This window comes from Cebus imitator, unplaced genomic scaffold (genome assembly GCF_001604975.1).
Source record: "Cebus imitator isolate Cc_AM_T3 unplaced genomic scaffold, Cebus_imitator-1.0 Scaffold161, whole genome shotgun sequence".
Lineage (NCBI taxonomy): Eukaryota > Metazoa > Chordata > Mammalia > Primates > Cebidae > Cebus > Cebus imitator.
In genome coordinates this window covers 2,713,400-2,730,387 of record NW_016107476.1, presented here as the reverse complement: position 1 = coordinate 2,730,387, position 16,988 = coordinate 2,713,400, and the positions used below count along the sequence as shown (strand labels likewise).

General features: G+C 42.0%; 1 protein-coding gene across 30 annotated transcripts in view; it reads right to left on the bottom strand.

Moving 5' to 3' along the window:
- Positions 1 to 16,988, bottom strand: part of ABLIM1 (actin binding LIM protein 1) — a 344,682-nt gene that overhangs the window by 21,444 nt on the left and 306,250 nt on the right. For 21 of the 30 annotated variants that reach the window (XM_017543845.2, XM_017543842.2, XM_017543843.2 and 18 more), the window contains 3 exons: positions 16,371 to 16,526; positions 11,902 to 11,937; positions 9,461 to 9,590 (listed from right to left, as the gene is read on the bottom strand). In XM_017543845.2, the coding sequence (XP_017399334.1) occupies positions 9,461 to 9,590; positions 11,902 to 11,937; positions 16,371 to 16,526 (322 nt within the window). Of the gene's footprint in view, positions 1 to 7,130; positions 7,251 to 9,460; positions 9,591 to 11,901; positions 11,938 to 16,370; positions 16,527 to 16,988 lie in introns of all 30 variants that reach the window. The other 9 variants (XM_037743984.1, XM_037743981.1, XM_017543822.2 and 6 more) reach the window with 1 other exon arrangement.

Below are 16,988 nucleotides of genomic sequence, written 5' to 3'. Positions count from 1 at the left end.
GGGTTCTCTGTGTTAGCCAGGATGGTCTCGATCTCCTGACACTGTGATCCGCCCTCCCAAAGTGCTGGGATTACAGGTGTGACCCACCGTGCCTGGCTTGTGGCCTTTTCTCAAAAGAAAGTATAATGGGTCTCGATTTTTGCCACTGCGTCTGAACTACATGGTTGCGTGCTTTTGTTCTTTCACATCGACCTCCACTGTCCTTGTAGAAAATCAGATGTTTCTGGGAAAGTTCTCATAAGTTTTGGTTATAATATGCAATCAAATGAACTTCTATTAAATCAGTTTTTATAATTATTACCCAGTGTCATGCACACACAAAAATATCTGCATATGCAGGACACAAAATTTAAGGTTATTAGGATTAGACATTTGTCCAGGTATTGAAATTTTTCTGTCAACAAGACCCTCTGCTGGCCAGTGTCTGTAGGAGCCTACCACTTCTTGAATACGGTCAAAAGCCTTTCAGAGGCTATGGAGTAGCTGTCTGAATTCCCAAAAAGTGGATTCTGGCTGAATGCCATCACCAGCTGGGTGTGGTTCTATATTTTGCTGTATGTCTTTAGCAACTGTTGACCTCTCTAGTTGTTTTTTTTTTCTTTAAATAAAAACACTAATATATTCAAATTTTGTAAGTAGATAACTATAATCATTTAAAACTTCCCATAAAGCATTTTAAAAAATCAGATAAAGAGAGACCCAGTGACACACCCATCTCAGCAATTCTGCAGAATGTGATTTTCATGTATCACAACTGCTCATTGGGGAATAAGGTCTTGGAATAGATAATGTTGCTAGGTACCAAATTCTTAGCCCTTGAAATACCAAAGGCATGAAAAATTTTGGCCATTTAAAAGAAAAATAAAAATTCTCAAGAAGAGGCTTCTTTTCCTTTTCTAACTTAAACACCCTATTCTTTATTTATTTTTAATTTTGTTTTTTTAGACAGAGTCTCTCTCTGTCACCCAGGCTGTAGTGCAGTGACACAATCCCAGCTCCTTCCGCGTCCCAGGTTCAAGTAACTCCCGTCTCAGCCTCCCAAGTAGCTGGGATTACAGGTGCGTGCCACCATACCCAGCTAATTTTTGTATTTTTAGTAGAGACGGGGTTTCGTCATGTTGCCCAGGCTGGTCTTGAACTCCAGAACTCAAGTGATCTGCCTGTCTCAACCTTCCAAAATACTGGGATTACAGGCATGAGCCACGGCGCTCAGCCAACATCCTATCTTTAAATGACATAACTCTGAACCCAACCCTGGCAGGAAATAACTGATGGGGGCCCTAAGCAGTCATCTGTGCCTAGTTTCTTACTTAGGCAATGTAATGTGCGACACACTAGATGAAATATCATATTGGGAAGATATATTATCATCATCGTTGTCATCATCTATCGACCCAGAATAAGATACTGTTTAAAAATAATAGGCAGGGCATGATGGTTCACCTGAAATCCCAGCACTCTGGGAGGCTGAGGTGGGTGGACCACTTGAGGCAAGGTGTTCGAGACCAGCCTGGCCAACATTGTGAAACCCTGTCTCTACTAAAAATACAGAAATTAGGTGGGCGTTGGTGGCAGGCGCCTGTAATCCCAGCTACTCAGGAGGCTAAGGCAGGAGAATTGCTTGAGCTAGGGACGCGGAGGCTGCAGTGAGCCAACATTACTCCACTGCACTCCAGCTGGGGGAACAGAGTGAGACTCTGTCTCAAAACAAAAACAAACAAAAAAAAAACCACTGTATACGTCTCTGTGAGTGTGTGTGTGTGTGTGTGTGTGTGTGTGTGTCTGTAATACAATAGCATATATATCACACTCATAGCTATTTTATTCCTTTAAGTTCTCAGATTGGGCCAGCCTAAGTTGTTCGTGTTCTTACCTACTGCAGTGACAAGCTACTATGTTTCTATTTATGTTTTTATTTCTATTTCTTGGCCTTCATTTTTAATTCTTTTCCTCTTTTCTTCTAGAAAGCCAACTTTCTAGACCTTGACGGAGCGTTCACTTACAGGATTCTCACCGTACTTAACAAATCCAAATGCCTGTCTCCACTTCTGTTCTTCATTTTGGCATATGAAAGCCCGAGTGACTAACTCTAAGACACGTGAATAGAAAGCTGGGCGTGCAGTTCTGCTGTGGGAACCTGCTGGAGCACTGCCGAGCTCTCTGGACTTGTAGTGCTTCCATTCCCAAATATAAATGAACATCTTGAGGGATCCTTAAGATAACTTGGCAGCATGCAGAATTTTGTGAGTTTTAAGATTGCTGGTTCTTGTCTAAAACATCAATAAGAGTTACAGTTTCCTTCAGCAAGTGTCAAATATATATTTATATCATGGCAACTCATATTTATAGCAAAAGAGAAAAGATTCCTTTCAAAGAGACTTAATATATGTAGCCCTCCTGCTCACAAATCCAATTTATACTTCGTGGACACAGACTGTCATGTCTAGCAGTATTTCAAAGGGGAAGGAAGAGAAACTTAGCCGACACTTCACAAACGAAGCCCAAAACAAAGTGAAAATGGTTTTTCCAAATCTCTAGGCATAAGGCTGTCCAAATGGCCCAAAGATATAGTACGACAGAATGAGGTTACAAGGAAGTTTGGAGAACAGAAATAAAAATACACCCAACCAACAATGGATGTTATGGAAAATGGACGGAGAAGCCAGTGAAATAGAGAAACAGTCTGTTTCCATGCATCTCAGCTTTACAGCCATGCAGGCGTCCTCAGCTCAGTGAGACCCAGGCCTGGGTCACATGCTGCAGAAACAAGGACCAGGAAGTGGACTTGGGCAATGGAAGGCTGGGCTTCTGGCTACCAGAGTGGCAAAGGGCCCCCCGCCTGCCACTGAGATGGACATCCTACCTCAGGTCAAGCTGCCAGGAAACATCCATAAAAAAAAAAAACTCCCTCAAGTTCCAAGACAAGCTGCAAGATAAAAGTCAATGAAGGGCCACAGGAAACCCTGGAAGACATTGACTTATCTCAAAGGTATCTTGGATGTGTTTCTCAATGGCCATAAGTTCCCCCATTCTGAAATTTCTAAGTGCTGGAGAGATCTTCCATGTAAATGGATACATGTTTTTCAAAATAACTAAGAAGTATGGAGAATCGGCATTTAGCCAATTACACTAGGCTTTTAAAGCAATATCTTTAAGGTACAAAATCTCCATGATGTATCTTTTTTTTTTAAACGGCTCCCTGTGGAGCAGGACTGCCCAATAGGCAGCTGTGCCCAAAGCAGCCAATGCTTTATCTTTCAGGTTGGCAAAATGCTCATATGATTGAAAAACTAAGTATATACTGTTACGTACATTACACTTTGCATCTGAAGCATAAAGGCTATTTCATATGAACAAACTATAGGCACATGTCTAGTAAAAAGAAAAGGGGAGAGAGACTATTGGATGTTTTTAAGTTCAGGGTCCCTAATTCCTTTTGGCTTAATGCTTTTTATCATTTAAACACAGAATATCTGATGATGTCAAAAACTTCAAATGCGGACTGAAAACAGAAAAGAATGTATATCTACATTTTTAATAAAGCACCATTTAGGAACATAGGGTGATATAATTTTTAGGACAATTTAATATTTCTATGGAAAAGTAAATAGCTCTTTATTTTGTGATCTAAATGACTGAGGATTATTCTTGGTCTAAGCCTCAATAAGAATGCAATTTTCTGGCCAAAAGTGAAACATAAAAATGTGCTTTAAAAATGATCTTTATGCATATTTATACTGAAACACGTGGTCCTCATGTGAAGGAATGCTCCTGAGATGGAGAGGGCCTGGGGTCTTGTCTGGGCACTGCCACGTCCTAGTGGTGAGCCCCTGGAAAGTTACTTGGCGAGGGCCCCTGCTACTTACTTGGTCTCCTCACTCAGCCCATTTTTGTTTTGTTTTTTTTTTTTTGAGACGGAGTCTCGCTCTGTCGCCAGGCTGGAGTGCAGTGGTGCAATCTCAGCTCACTGCAACCTCCACTTCCCGGGTTCAAGTGATTCTCCTGCCTCAGCTTCCTGAGTAGCTGGGACTACAGGTGCCGCCACCATGCCCAGCTAATTTTTGTATTTTTAGTAAAAACGAGGTTTCACCATGTTGACCAGGATGGTCTCGATCTCTTGGCCTCATGATCCACCCACCTCGGCCTCCCAAAGTGCTGGGATTATAGGCATGAGCCACCATGCCCGGCCTAATTTTTGTATTTCTACTAGAGGCGGGGTTTCACCATGTTGGCCAAGATGGGCTCCATCTCTTAACCTCAAGATCCGCCTGCCTCAGCCTCCCAAAGTGCTGGGATTACAGGTGTGAGCCACCGCGCCCGGCCCACTCAGCCCATTTCTTAAGGATACTATGAAAAACGAACAGAATGGTGCCATCAAAAATGATTTAAGGCCAGGTATGGTGGATCACGCCTGTAATCCCAGCACTTTTGGAGGCTAATGTGGGCGGATCACTTGAGGTCAGATGTTTGAGACCAGCCTGGCTAACATGGTGAAACCCCATCTCTACTAAAAATACAAAAAATTAGCTTGGTGTAATGGTATACACCTGTGATCTCAGCTACTCAGGAGGCTGAGGCAAGAGAATCACTTGAAGCTGGGAGAGGACACTGCAGTGAGCTGAGATTGCACCGCTGCACTCCAGCCTGGGTAACAGAATGAGACTCTGTCTCCAAAAAAAAAAAAAAAAAAAACAATTTAAGAGCACCATGCTGACCAAGGTGGGCCTGCTGCACACCAACACACTTCACCTCGTGAGGTAGAAGTCTCACTGTTCCTGATTTATGGAGGAGGCAAGTGACACCCAACAGGATAAACAAACAACCCAAGGTCACACAGTTAGCAAATGATGGAGATCATATTTAAACCCAAGATTCCAATGTCCATGGGCTTTTCAACTCTCCACGTGGCTACTCCTGGACATGAGATAGTGTTCGTCATTGAGCAGTCACTGACACTTTGTGCTGTGTTATTGACCTGTGATACTTTTCTTTCTACAAAACGTGTCTCTATAAAAGTTGAAATATATATTAACCAAGTGAGGGAGTTTATATTTTATTAAATCAAAAATGTATTTTTTCTTTAATACCAGAAATAACCAAAATCTTTTTTTCTTTTCTTTCTTTTCTTTTTTTTTGAGACAGGGTTTTGCTCTGTCACCCAGGCTGGAGTGCAGTGGCTCAATCTCGGCTCAGTGCAACCTTCACCTGCTGGGTTCAAGTCATTCTCCTGCTTTAGTCTCTGAGTATCTGGGACTGCAGGCATGTACCACCACACACAGCTATTTTTTTTTTTTTTTTTTTTTTTTTTTTTTTTTTTTTTTTTTTTTTTTTTTTTTTTTTTTTTTTTTTTTTTTTGTAGAGACGGGGTTTCACCATGTTGCCCAAGCTGTCTTGAACTCCTGGGCTCAAGCAATCTGCCCACCTCAGCAGAAATAACCAAAATAATTTGGTTAATGACTGCTATATTAAAGTCTCTTTAAAATATGCAATTGAAGGGTTTTTTTTTTTTTTTTTTTAAAAAGCCATAATTTCTTTATGATTTTATAAACATTCTCTAAAGTATCATCTTGACATTTTATAAGTAAAATTTTTCCCCCAAAATACTAATTAGCACTCATAATTTAAAATAATCTGTTGGCCAGACATGGTAGCTCATGCCTGTAATCCCAGTACTTTAGAAGGCCAAGGCGGGTGGAACACCTGAGGCTAGGAGTTCGAGACCAGCCTGGCCAACATAGCAAAACCCGGTCTCTACCAAAAATACAAAAATTAGCTGGGTGTGGTGGCTCACACCTGTAATCCCAGCTACTCGGGAGGCTGAGGCAGGAGAATCACTTAAGCCTGGGAGGGAGAGGTTGCAGTCAGCCAAGTCTGCACCACTGTACTCCAGCCTGGGTGACAGCGAGACTCTGTCTCAGAAAAACAAACAAACAAATAAATAAATAAAATAAAGCAAAATAATCTGTTAAGAGTTTTAGAAAGTGTTGCGCCTATCAAAAAATTTGCTAATGGCAAATGGCATCTGTGTCTTCGATAAGCATGATTGCTTCAATAAGCAATATTATTTTCAAAGCATAGAAAATGCAGAACTAGCAAATTTATAAAATCACTGCATACTGGTAAGTACAGTCCATGTGCCTTTTAGGACTCAGCTGCTCAACAACCAAGTGAACAAAAAGGAAAAGCTTGCGTAGAGTGAGAAGGAAAATTCAGTAAACCAGAACAAGCTCCTCAATGGAAGGGTCAGGTGTGACATGCGGAGCAGCCCATGGCTGGAGTCCTTTAGGACTATTTGAAGACCTGTGATAACGTCTGTGCTTGCCTCCTCCTCCCTCCTTCAGCTAGGATTGTTGGTTAATTTGGTTCAAATCAAGTTAGCACCGTTCTGGGAGCTCCTACTTAATTTTAAATTATGGCCCTTTCATAGCTTCTTTGGGGCTCTGGGCTTCCCCAGTGTGGAGAGTTCCTGCTGAGGACGGCTGCAGAAGCATCACCGACAACAATGAAAACAAAGGGACGGGGCAGAAACATGGGGCAGGAACAGAAAACAGAAGGCAAAGCCTTTCTTCTCCATCACTGGGAGTTAGGACAAATCCAAAGACAATTCAGCTCAAAGAGAAACATTGTTGTTGCCATAGATCTTTTAATGCTGCTCAAACATGTTAATATGGTTATAGTTTATCACTGGTAAGACAACTTTTGAATGTTTGTTACTATACACTATTGTGTTTTGTTGAGACATGTTGTGTATTGAACCCAGGAAAATATTCTAATTATATATATTATATTTTGTTTTGACACATCCAAAAACAAAATAATAATATATATATATATATATATATATATTTTTTTTTTTTTCTTCTTTCAAAGTAGTGGATAATAAATCTTAGGGTCTTAAACATACTTCCTGTTTCTTCATCTAGAGCCCTTAGAAGTGACATATTTCTCCCAAGGAGAGATGCTATGCCCATTCTAAGACAATTGTTGGGTATAGTCATGACACACGCAGGCATGCTGAGAGCTCAAAAGCTCGGCACTAACTCTTGGAGATACACGCCTTATTAGCCTTCCCAGGGTGCTAATAAATCTCCACTATGCAGGGTGCTTCCTGGAGAAACCTGCCTCCTTACCTTTGATATGGGGAATGAAGTGGTGTCGGAAAGGGGGGTTGGGGCGGGAGTCGCTGTGGGTGGGGCTGAGGCTGCTGGTGCGCAGGTAGGACAACCTCTGCACACCAGGAGACAAAAGCTCTGTGCAGCAAGGAGTCAGGGGCAGGGCACGGGGGAAACAGAAAAGAAGAACAGAAATTAACACAGGAGCAGGAAAGCGTCATCGTTCCAAGGGAAAACAAAATCAAGAACATTAATCAGGAGGCTGAAAGGGGAGGAAGGAGAGAGGGTTAAGAATGCACCTGCTAAGGCTGAGGCAAAGTGGGGGAGAGTTTACAAAGAGGCTCAGGCGGGTACAGAGTCACTCTCTGAGAATAAATGGCTTTGGTGAGAAGAAATGGTCACCCGGATGGTCTCTGTCCAGCCAGTAGCAGGCACGTCATTTAAACTCAACATCGGCTGTGTGTAAAACGCACCTGACAAAACAGAACCCTCTGAAATGCTAATTTTCAAAAATGACGGTCGTTGTATTTATATGTAAGGATCAGGTTTCTTTTTTTTTTTTTTTTTTTTTTCCTTAACCTACAAACTTATCCCACTGGAAGTTTAATTTTATTTTGCCCACATAGAAGGAAAATCTATCTGTGTTCCCCGGGTGGCAAGGAGGTATCTCTGGTCCTGGGAACTCCAGCAGGAGGACTGGAGGCTGGAAACTCAGTTATCTCCGGAAGAATGGACCTTTCAAATCCAACCTAGACCGAGGTGGGGTTAAATCATCATCTGTCATCTAGAACCTGAGGAGTGGACACTTTGGGGTGTTCTATGTGGATCACAGGTATGCTATCAGAATCCCTTCACCTGCACTTTAGAAGGGCAGACCTCAAAATAATAACTCTAAAGCCTAAAAGGTGGCATTAGGCATACATGTCATATATTGTGAAAGGAGAGAAGGAGAAAGTTCTAAAGTCTATTGGCAACAGAACCATGATTGGAACAGATGAAAACTTTCTCAATAAGGACAAGAGCTTTTAGGGGAAGAAGTGTTGACTGACCAGTCCCCTCACTATTCAGGGGTCTCTGGAACAATGATGCCCCCATAACTCCATTCCACTCTGATAACTCCATGGCTGGGGTCTCAGTGACCTCAGCACATGTACATGAGCAGAGTGGCAGCATAAAGGATTTCTTATTACCCAGGTGTACAAGCACTTAAATCGACATCCATGTCCTGGGCACCAGTAAAATGAATACAGTGGCCCATGAAATAAGGGAAATAAATTTTCTGGAAAATATTCATTTAATATAATTCAATAAATAGCATAAATACTTATCAGCATAGAGAAAATTACACATTATCAAAAGATCAAATTGTTTGAATTCTCTACAAGCATTAAATCTAGAGTCTTAGAAGATTGCAGCCTTTTATCATCCTGTTAATTCCTTTGGTTTTATTTCTTGTACAATTTATTTTAAAAAGGCAGCATATGGGTTTGTTCTCATCTACTCGTCCAGAAGCAAGAAGCTTAACATGAACGAAATCTTCGTAGATGCCCATCATCACCATTAAGTTTTATTAGAGGCCAGAATCTTCCTTGTGAATCTGTTTCTCAGGGAATCTTGGGTCTGCACTGGGGTCTCCATTCTTCTCCTACCGGAGACACCCACTAGTAGCCACAGAGACTAAATTCTCTGCAGATGAAGGTCCACTAAAATCTGTTTCAATGTGACACTCTACTGTGGTAATGCCTAATGATTTTATGTTTTCCAAGTCTGATGGAAAATCTTAGGGTGGGAAGTGATTTTGTTTTCTAAGTCTGATTGAAAATCTTAGGGTTGGAAGGGATCTTAAAACTGATCAAGAAGAGCCCTAGGTACTCTTTCCAGAAAGTGCTTCACCAAGCATGCTTAGTAGCACCATGTACCTAGATAAGGGAAACAGAAAACATCTGTTAAAAATGGTGAATACTGAATTTTTTAGAAGAGGTTGGTATGCCTAAAAAGCACATCAAAGTATTTTCTTTGGGAGATCTCCATTTTAAGTCTCAAAGTGAAGAGATTTTCGTTAACTCCAAAAAATATATATATTTTTTAAAAAAAACCTTGCTTCCAGTAGTTCGCTGTCAAAATATTATTATTTAATAAATCAAAATGAACACAGCCATAGAATGACTGACATTTCTAGAAAAGATATAGCACAAAATATAGTTAGATACCAGTTTTCATTTTGCTCTGGGAGAGGGGCAGAAATGTTTAGGAGTCGATTTTTCAAGGTGCTATCAATGGTAGAGGAAGAAAAATCACAGAAATACAGTTTGTTCTATAGAGTGAATTCCAGGAACAGTCACCCTTACCAGGTCTGTGGAAATGCTGGGGAGAGCGTGACGTGGTTGGAGTGTAACTGTGGCGGCTGTACACAGGGGAGCTGATGGAGCCCTGGCTAGTGGACCGATGGATCATCCGATCCCGAACGTCCTGGTACCCCTGGAAACAAAGTTCAACACGTTCAGACTCTCACCATTCCTCAGTAGGAACCAAGTTTCACAAACACTGCCAAGGGACTATCATGTCTACTTGTTTATATATATTTGATTAACATATGCGCTTATTTTCATGTGCAAATTGTGCAGATATTTTATATGCAAATGAGCATTCTGTGGCTAATACATTTTGTTCAAAATCTGCAGTACTTGGGCTTATTACAAAATTTTAAGAGCCAGGTGTGGCGGCTCACACCTGTAATCCCAGCACTTTTGGAGGCCAAGGTGGAGGGATGGCTTGAAGCCAGGAGTTTGAGAACAGCCTGGGCAACACAGCGAGACCTTGTCTTTACAAAAAAAAAATGTAAAAAATTAGCCAGGTATGGTGGCACATGCCTGCAGTCCCAGTTACTCAGGAGTTCGAGGCTGCAGTGAGCTGTGATTGTGCCAGGGTACTGCAGCCCGGATGACAGAGTGAGACCCTGTTTCTTCAACAAAATTTTTTTAAGATGAAAAACTATAAACCTCCATAGAGACAGAGCTCTGGGACAAGAGATTAATAATTCCAATGACCACGTTGATATTGTAGTTTTCAGTTTCGTAAACTGTGTCCACATACCTACCAGATCTGCATAACAAGAAAAGGTAGACCACGTGGTATCACCTCCCTCCCCCACTAATGCAGAAACAAGGTTCCAGGCAGGTAAGAGTTCTCTGTGTAGGTGTGTAGCTGGTATGGGCAGAGCCTGCTTTGGAACCGGCCTCCTGATTCTAATCTCATCCTTTGCTCAGAACACCAAGCAACCTATACTGCCTGCAACATTGATCTGATGGCATTTTAAGTCGATTCTCCTGAAGAACAAGTTGAGGGTTGCCATAAAGTCAGTATTTTACTTCTTACCTTGGGAAACATTCCAAGAAAATAACTTCAAATGCCCTTTAAAAGGAGGAATAATTTATTCAAAGGCTTTTATAGTGCCACTGTTCATAAAGGCAAAAGTCTGTGTTACATGTTCAACAAACTGGGGCACAGTTAAGAAATTATGACATACGGGCCAGGCATGGTGGCTCATGCCTATAATCCCACCACTTTGGGAGGTCAAGGCAGCAGACCTGAGGTCAGGAGTTCAAGGGCAGCCTGGCCAACATGGCAAAACCTTGTCTCTACTAAAAATACAAAAATTAGCTGGGCGTGATGGTGCACAAGCATGCTTGGGAGGCTGAGACAGGAGAATCACTCGAACCCTGGCAGCGGAGGTTACACTGAGCCGAGATTGCGCCACTGTACTCCAGCCTGGGGGACAGAGCGAGACTCTGTCTCAAACAAAAGAAAAGGAAATGATGACATAAAAATTCAATGGAATATCACAGCACCACTAAAATGCCACCTGTCTCCAAATATAGAAAAGGATATATTAGGTAATAAGTACCAAAAAATCACAGGCACACAAACACAATATAAAACTGAACAGTTGAAATAGTACAAAGAATATTTTACATTTTAAGAATCTGTTGTCCTATGAAATTTCTATTAGCAGAATAAAAGTAAAAAGTTTCAAAGAATACATAAATACTGACTAAATGAAAACCTCAGTAACCACAGCTTTGTGGAATTTGAGAGCAAATGGCAAAGAAACTTTGGCTTGGTCTATAAATTAAAGAACAATGAAACCAGAAGCCCCCAAATTAGGTGCTTCGACCTTGCACAGTTGGTCAATAGAAATTAATTCTTCATAATTTCAGTGCAAATTATTAATATGGATAGAAATAATTCATAGCACTGTCATAAATCATGAAAATACTATGGCATTTTTACTCCTTTGAATGATACATATTTCCTAAAAGCAGTCCGGTTTTATAACATCCAGAAAGTTTCTTGGTTTTAAGATCAGATGGTTGATTTCAGACTAAACGGAGTAACCTCCCATCAAGATGGCTCTGTGTACAGAAATACGCCATGACTGCTGTTGGCCATTTTAGTACATTGAGGTTCAAAACAATTCATTATAGATGAGGGCAAAGAGCCCCACATTGGGACAAGTGACTTAGGTCCCTGTAGACACTTTCCTTCCACTTACAGGACAGACAGATTAGTGTCAGGCCATTTCTACTCTTCGGTCTCCATTTTAAGAGAAGTATGCTGCTGTGTCTGAGCCTCCTCTTCCATGGAGATAATCCCCACAGTCAGCATAATCCCACAAGCAGTTTTTCTGTTCTTTTGTATGTTATATACTTTTTCAAAAGTCCCAGTCCAGGGAAGGGCCAAACAGTCTCAAATTCTACCCGTTAAAATGGTAAAAAGAAATGGTACTTACTTCTGCCGATGGAGTAGGAGACAAAGTCCTTGGAGACTAGAAAAATAAAAGAAAATGTAAAGTCACAATGTTTGTTAATGTTTTGCCAGTTTGTTTGATTGTTTGTTTGTTGTGAGACGGAGTTGTGTTCTGTCCCCCAGGCTGGAGTGCAGTGGTGCTATCTCGGCTCACTGCAATCTCCGCCTCCGAGGTTCAAGTGATTCTCCTGTCTCAGCCTCCCGAGTAGCTGGGACTACAGGTGTGTGCCACCACGCTAGGCTAATTTTCTGTATTTCTAGTAGAGATGGGGCCTCACCATGTTAGCCAGGATGGTCTCGATCTCCTGACCTCGTAATCTGCCTGCCTTGGCCTTCCAAAGTGCTGGGATTATAGGCATGAGCCACTCAGTTTTAATTAGAGTTGCTTATCAGAGTCAGCTGGAAACATTAGCCAGTATATACCTGCTGGCATCCCTCCCCATCTCCCTGTCTTGTGATCAGGCACAGGTGTATCTGTTGTGAGGCTCAGACAGGTAGACTCTGACAAAGCTCCTGGGAGACTCTGGTGCACATCTCTGCCTAAGAACCATGGTTTGAATGGATATGACTGTGATACTTTAGGTGATTAAGCTAGACAAATTGGAACCATTTCCCTTACATGTTCAAACTATGCTCATTTTACTAGGATGAGTTACAGCATCTACCGAAACATAGGATCTCGTACACATGGCTGTACAAGATGTGGTTGACTAAATTACAACCACAGCGATCACCATAATATAGTTCGATTACAAACACCGGACTCTGGTGACCAGGCATGAGGCAACCTGCCTTGGCTGCCTTGCCAATCTCACTGCCATTCACCGCTGGCTTCCATCCTCCTACGCACACAGGCTTCCTTGGGGCCATCAGCATCCCAAGCCTTCTCTCACCTCAGGGCCTTTGCACATGCTGTCTCTTCTGCTGCCAGTGCCTTTCACCCAGACACCTGCAGGGCTTACTCCCCATCTATGCGGACGTCTCTGCTCAAACCCACTGTCACACAGCACCTCCGAGCATTCCATGGAGAGGAGCAATCTAGCCCCTGGCATCCTTTCTCTTTACTCTGCCTCATTTTTCCTCAGAGCCCTACAACTCAGTAAAATTATATTACATATCTCTTTCCTTCCTGTCTATCTATGATGCCACAGCTGCATGAGGGCAAGGACTGTTTGTTTACAACTACATATTCCCAGTGATGACAGCAGCTCCTGGGATATAGTAGGTGCTCAACAAGTATTTTCCAAATGAATAAAATGTTTACAATTAAGAGGCAAAAAGCTTTCAAATAGAAATGAAATGCAGACAAAGCTTTGGAGAACACAGCCAGCCACAGGTGGACTTCTTAGTTATAGAATTTGCCCTTTTCCCCACATCCCGTAGTAAGTGGGTGAACTTCCTATATTCCAAGCTTTCACAGACTCCACGGTCTCCTCTGCAGCTACAGCCTGTCTCTAGGGGGTCTCAGCTGAGTGAAGGCTGGTCTCAAGGTCAGGGCGCAGGTCTATATCTGCACTGACAATAGTGCCCTGGGGGCACCAATGGCTGCACAGAACTAAGCCAACTCCTGCAGTGTTTCTTAAATGGCAATATGTATAAAGGCCAGGTGTGGTGGCTCATGCCTGTAATCCCAGCACTTTGGGAGACCGAGGTGGGTGGATTGGTTGAGGTCAGGAGTTTACCACCAGCCTGGCTAACATGGTAAAATCCCACCTGTACTAAAAATACAAAAATTAGCCCTGTATGGTGGCACATGCCTGTAGTCCCAGCTACTAGGGAAGCTGAGGCAGGAGAATCACTTGAGCCTGGGAGGCAGAGGCTGCAGTGAGACAAGATCACACCACTGCACTCCAGCCTAGGTGACAGAGCAATACTCCATCTCAAAAAAAAAAAAAAAAAATGGGCGGTACGTATGTGAAGTCTATAAAAGAAGTATGTTAAAAAACTAATGGAATAAATAATAGAACAGCTTGTAAAGTTCTCTCAGTTGCAAGATGTGAGTATTGGGAAAGAGGTCACTAATATATATGATTTCTGATCCAAGGGGTACCCTCTATTCATAGGGAAAACCATGGGACGTCATTCCACGTTATGATATTAAGGGTGTTGATTACGAGAGTAGCCAGCGTTTTTCTTAAGTACTTATTATATGCACAGTACTGTTCTAATGTAAATAGCTTCACTTAATCTTTACAGAAAACTTCTAACGTAGGTATTCTTGTTTTCTATGTTGAGTTTGCAGATAAGGAGACTGAGGTATATAATTACCCAAAGTCATATGGCTAGTCAATATCAGTCTGTTTTGTTTTTGGTTTTTGTGGTTTTCTTTCTTTCTTTCTTTCTTTCTTTTTATTTTTGAGACGGGGTGTTGCTCTATCACCCAGGCTGAAGTACAACGCATGAGCATGGTTCACTGCAGCCTCAACCTCCTGGGCTCAAGTGATCCTCCCATCTCAGCCTCCCAAGTTGCTGGGACTACAGGCGTGTGCCACCACACCTGGCTGATTTTTGTATTTTTTTTTCAGTAGAGATAGAGTTTTGCTAAGGCTGGTCTTGAACTTCTTGTCTCAAGCATCTGCCCACCTCAGCCTCCTTAAGTGCTGGGATTACAGACATGAGCCACCACGTCTGGCAGAGTCTGGTTTTAAATGCAAAAATTTTCACCTCAAAGTCCAAACTCTTGAGTGCTTAATGTTTTACTGCCCTGAATAAAGCTGCTGGGAAGAACACACACACACACCCACACACGCACACCACACACCCCAAATCCTTAACACCATTAAAAAAACTCACATCCCCTTGCTTGTATGACCTAAACACGAGTCAATTCTCATCCACAGGTTCCAAGCCCAATCTCTATGCACTCTGTTCAGGAACTTCCCCTCGCCTCTTAACCCCTACGAAACTCGGTGGGGTTCAATGGCAACTGAACAACCCTGGCCAGTGCACCTGCGCTTCAGTGGCCACACGTGCAGCTACAGCTAAGCGACCACTAGGTGGCACTACATGAAAATGTATATCACTTCCTGCCCCACAGACCCTTTCCACGCAGAGCTATGCTCTGGAATAAAAAAACCCAGATTAGAAAGTAAATAAAAGAAACAACATATATAAAATGGCAAATAAATATAATTACAAAATAATAAATATTATACATCTGTAATTGAAAACAAATTAAACAGAATCTTATTTTCACATCTTTTCTTCTCTAAGACCTCAAAGCATTGTGAGATGCTAGATCGTTTACTTTCTGTTTTAACCTTTGTTGGATAGTTGATTTGTCAGCTATTTGTTAACATATCTCTGTGTGGACTCAAATCAGTCTACAGATGATTCTACTTTAAAAATTAAAAGAGAAAAAAATAAGAGTGAGCTGATAAGCCAGGGAAACAGGCTTGAGTAGGAAGTGACCACAGAGAACCTTCAACCTTGGGATGGGACTGGAGAGGGGAGGACCCCAAGGGGCTGAGAGACTCCGGTCCTGTAGTGGGATGGGTCTGTGGGCTGAGTATTCATAAGTCCCAAGAGGACAGGTAGCAACAATGGAAGAAATTGCCAGATGCTCAATATTTCCCCCAAGTCAGGCCTCTGCTAATTGCTTTACATAGATTAGCTTGCCTGATCCTCACCAACCCCCCATGAGGTAGATTCTACCATTACCTTATCTGTTGTACAGATGAGGAAACTAGGACCATGTTTCTTTTATTTTCTTATTTTTTTAAATATAGAGATGAGGTCTCATTATGCTGTTTAGGGCGGTCTTCAACTCCTGGCCAGAAGCAATCCTCCTGCCCTCAGCCTCCCAAAATGTTGGGATTACAGGTGTGAGCACTGTACCCGGCCCAGGAAACTAGGGGCAGAATGGCTGTCACAAGGTCCAAGTCAGACAATCAGCATGTGGTGATCCCTGGGTTGAAACCAGGTAATTCGGTTCCAGAATCCTGGCTCACAGCCCTGTGCTAGACTGTCGTCCTATGCTCTCTTTTTTTCTCCTGCACATTCTAACTTTCTTAAGTTGCTGAAAATTGTAGCTACCAAAATTTAGGTGGTGTGTTCTCTCTCCTCATGATCCCATAAATATACTTAAAGCTTATCACTAGACGAAGACCCCCAGGAGACCCTCACTTCTTTATTCGCTCTGCCCAGCTCACAGAATCACCACCCACTTCTCAACAGCCCCCCGCCCCCGCCTCCCCACACCTCCAGACAGCTTCCTTCCCAGCATGCTAATGCTTAGCTGTTCTTCATTGTTGTTCTATCTGCAGCTGGTCTGTTCTCCCACTTCTCATAATGGACTTCTGAATACCTCAAAGTACCTGGTCTAGAAACCTACAAATACTAGGCAGACAAAAGACCACCCGATTTACCTCAACTCCAGACAGTAGTTACTACAAATGCGACAAAAGAGAAGGTAAACTGTTGTACAACTCACAACCACTAGGAGTGTCTTACCTCTCCGAGGCTCTGTCGCTCCTGTTTGTCATCATAGCCCGAAGTGTAGAAAGGCTCATAGGTAATAAGATCTGGACGTTCAATGTCATAAATTGCCTTGACCTTGGGAATGGCCGCTAAGTCCTTGTAATCCAGGATCTCATTGTCTACTTTTGCCTGGGAAAGTTAACCAGAAAGAACAATTACTTTGTAGTCTCATTGCTTTGGGAAACTGTTGTTAGCGCATTTCCTGTTGTTTAAAAAGTGCAGGCCTTAAAATAAACAAAAACCAAAACATCTTGCCTAGCACAGTCATACTCTTTAGAAATTGCTGTTTATACCATATATTAGTCGTGGTTTATTTTTAAGTCACTGAACACTTAGGAAAAAAAAATCTGTGTAGAATTCATGAAATAGATAAATGTGCAAACATTAAGGATAATTTCCTGAATTTATGACAGGGAAGGAAAAAGCTCAAACAGATGGTCCAATAATCCTCTCAGATGGCTAAAACCAAAAACTACATAATTAATACGCTAAATATTTAAATATCTTTGTGGCAGAATTTAAGAACATTCAGTATCAGCATTATAAAATACAGAATTAATCCCCAAATATCTATATGCAATTTAGGTGCAA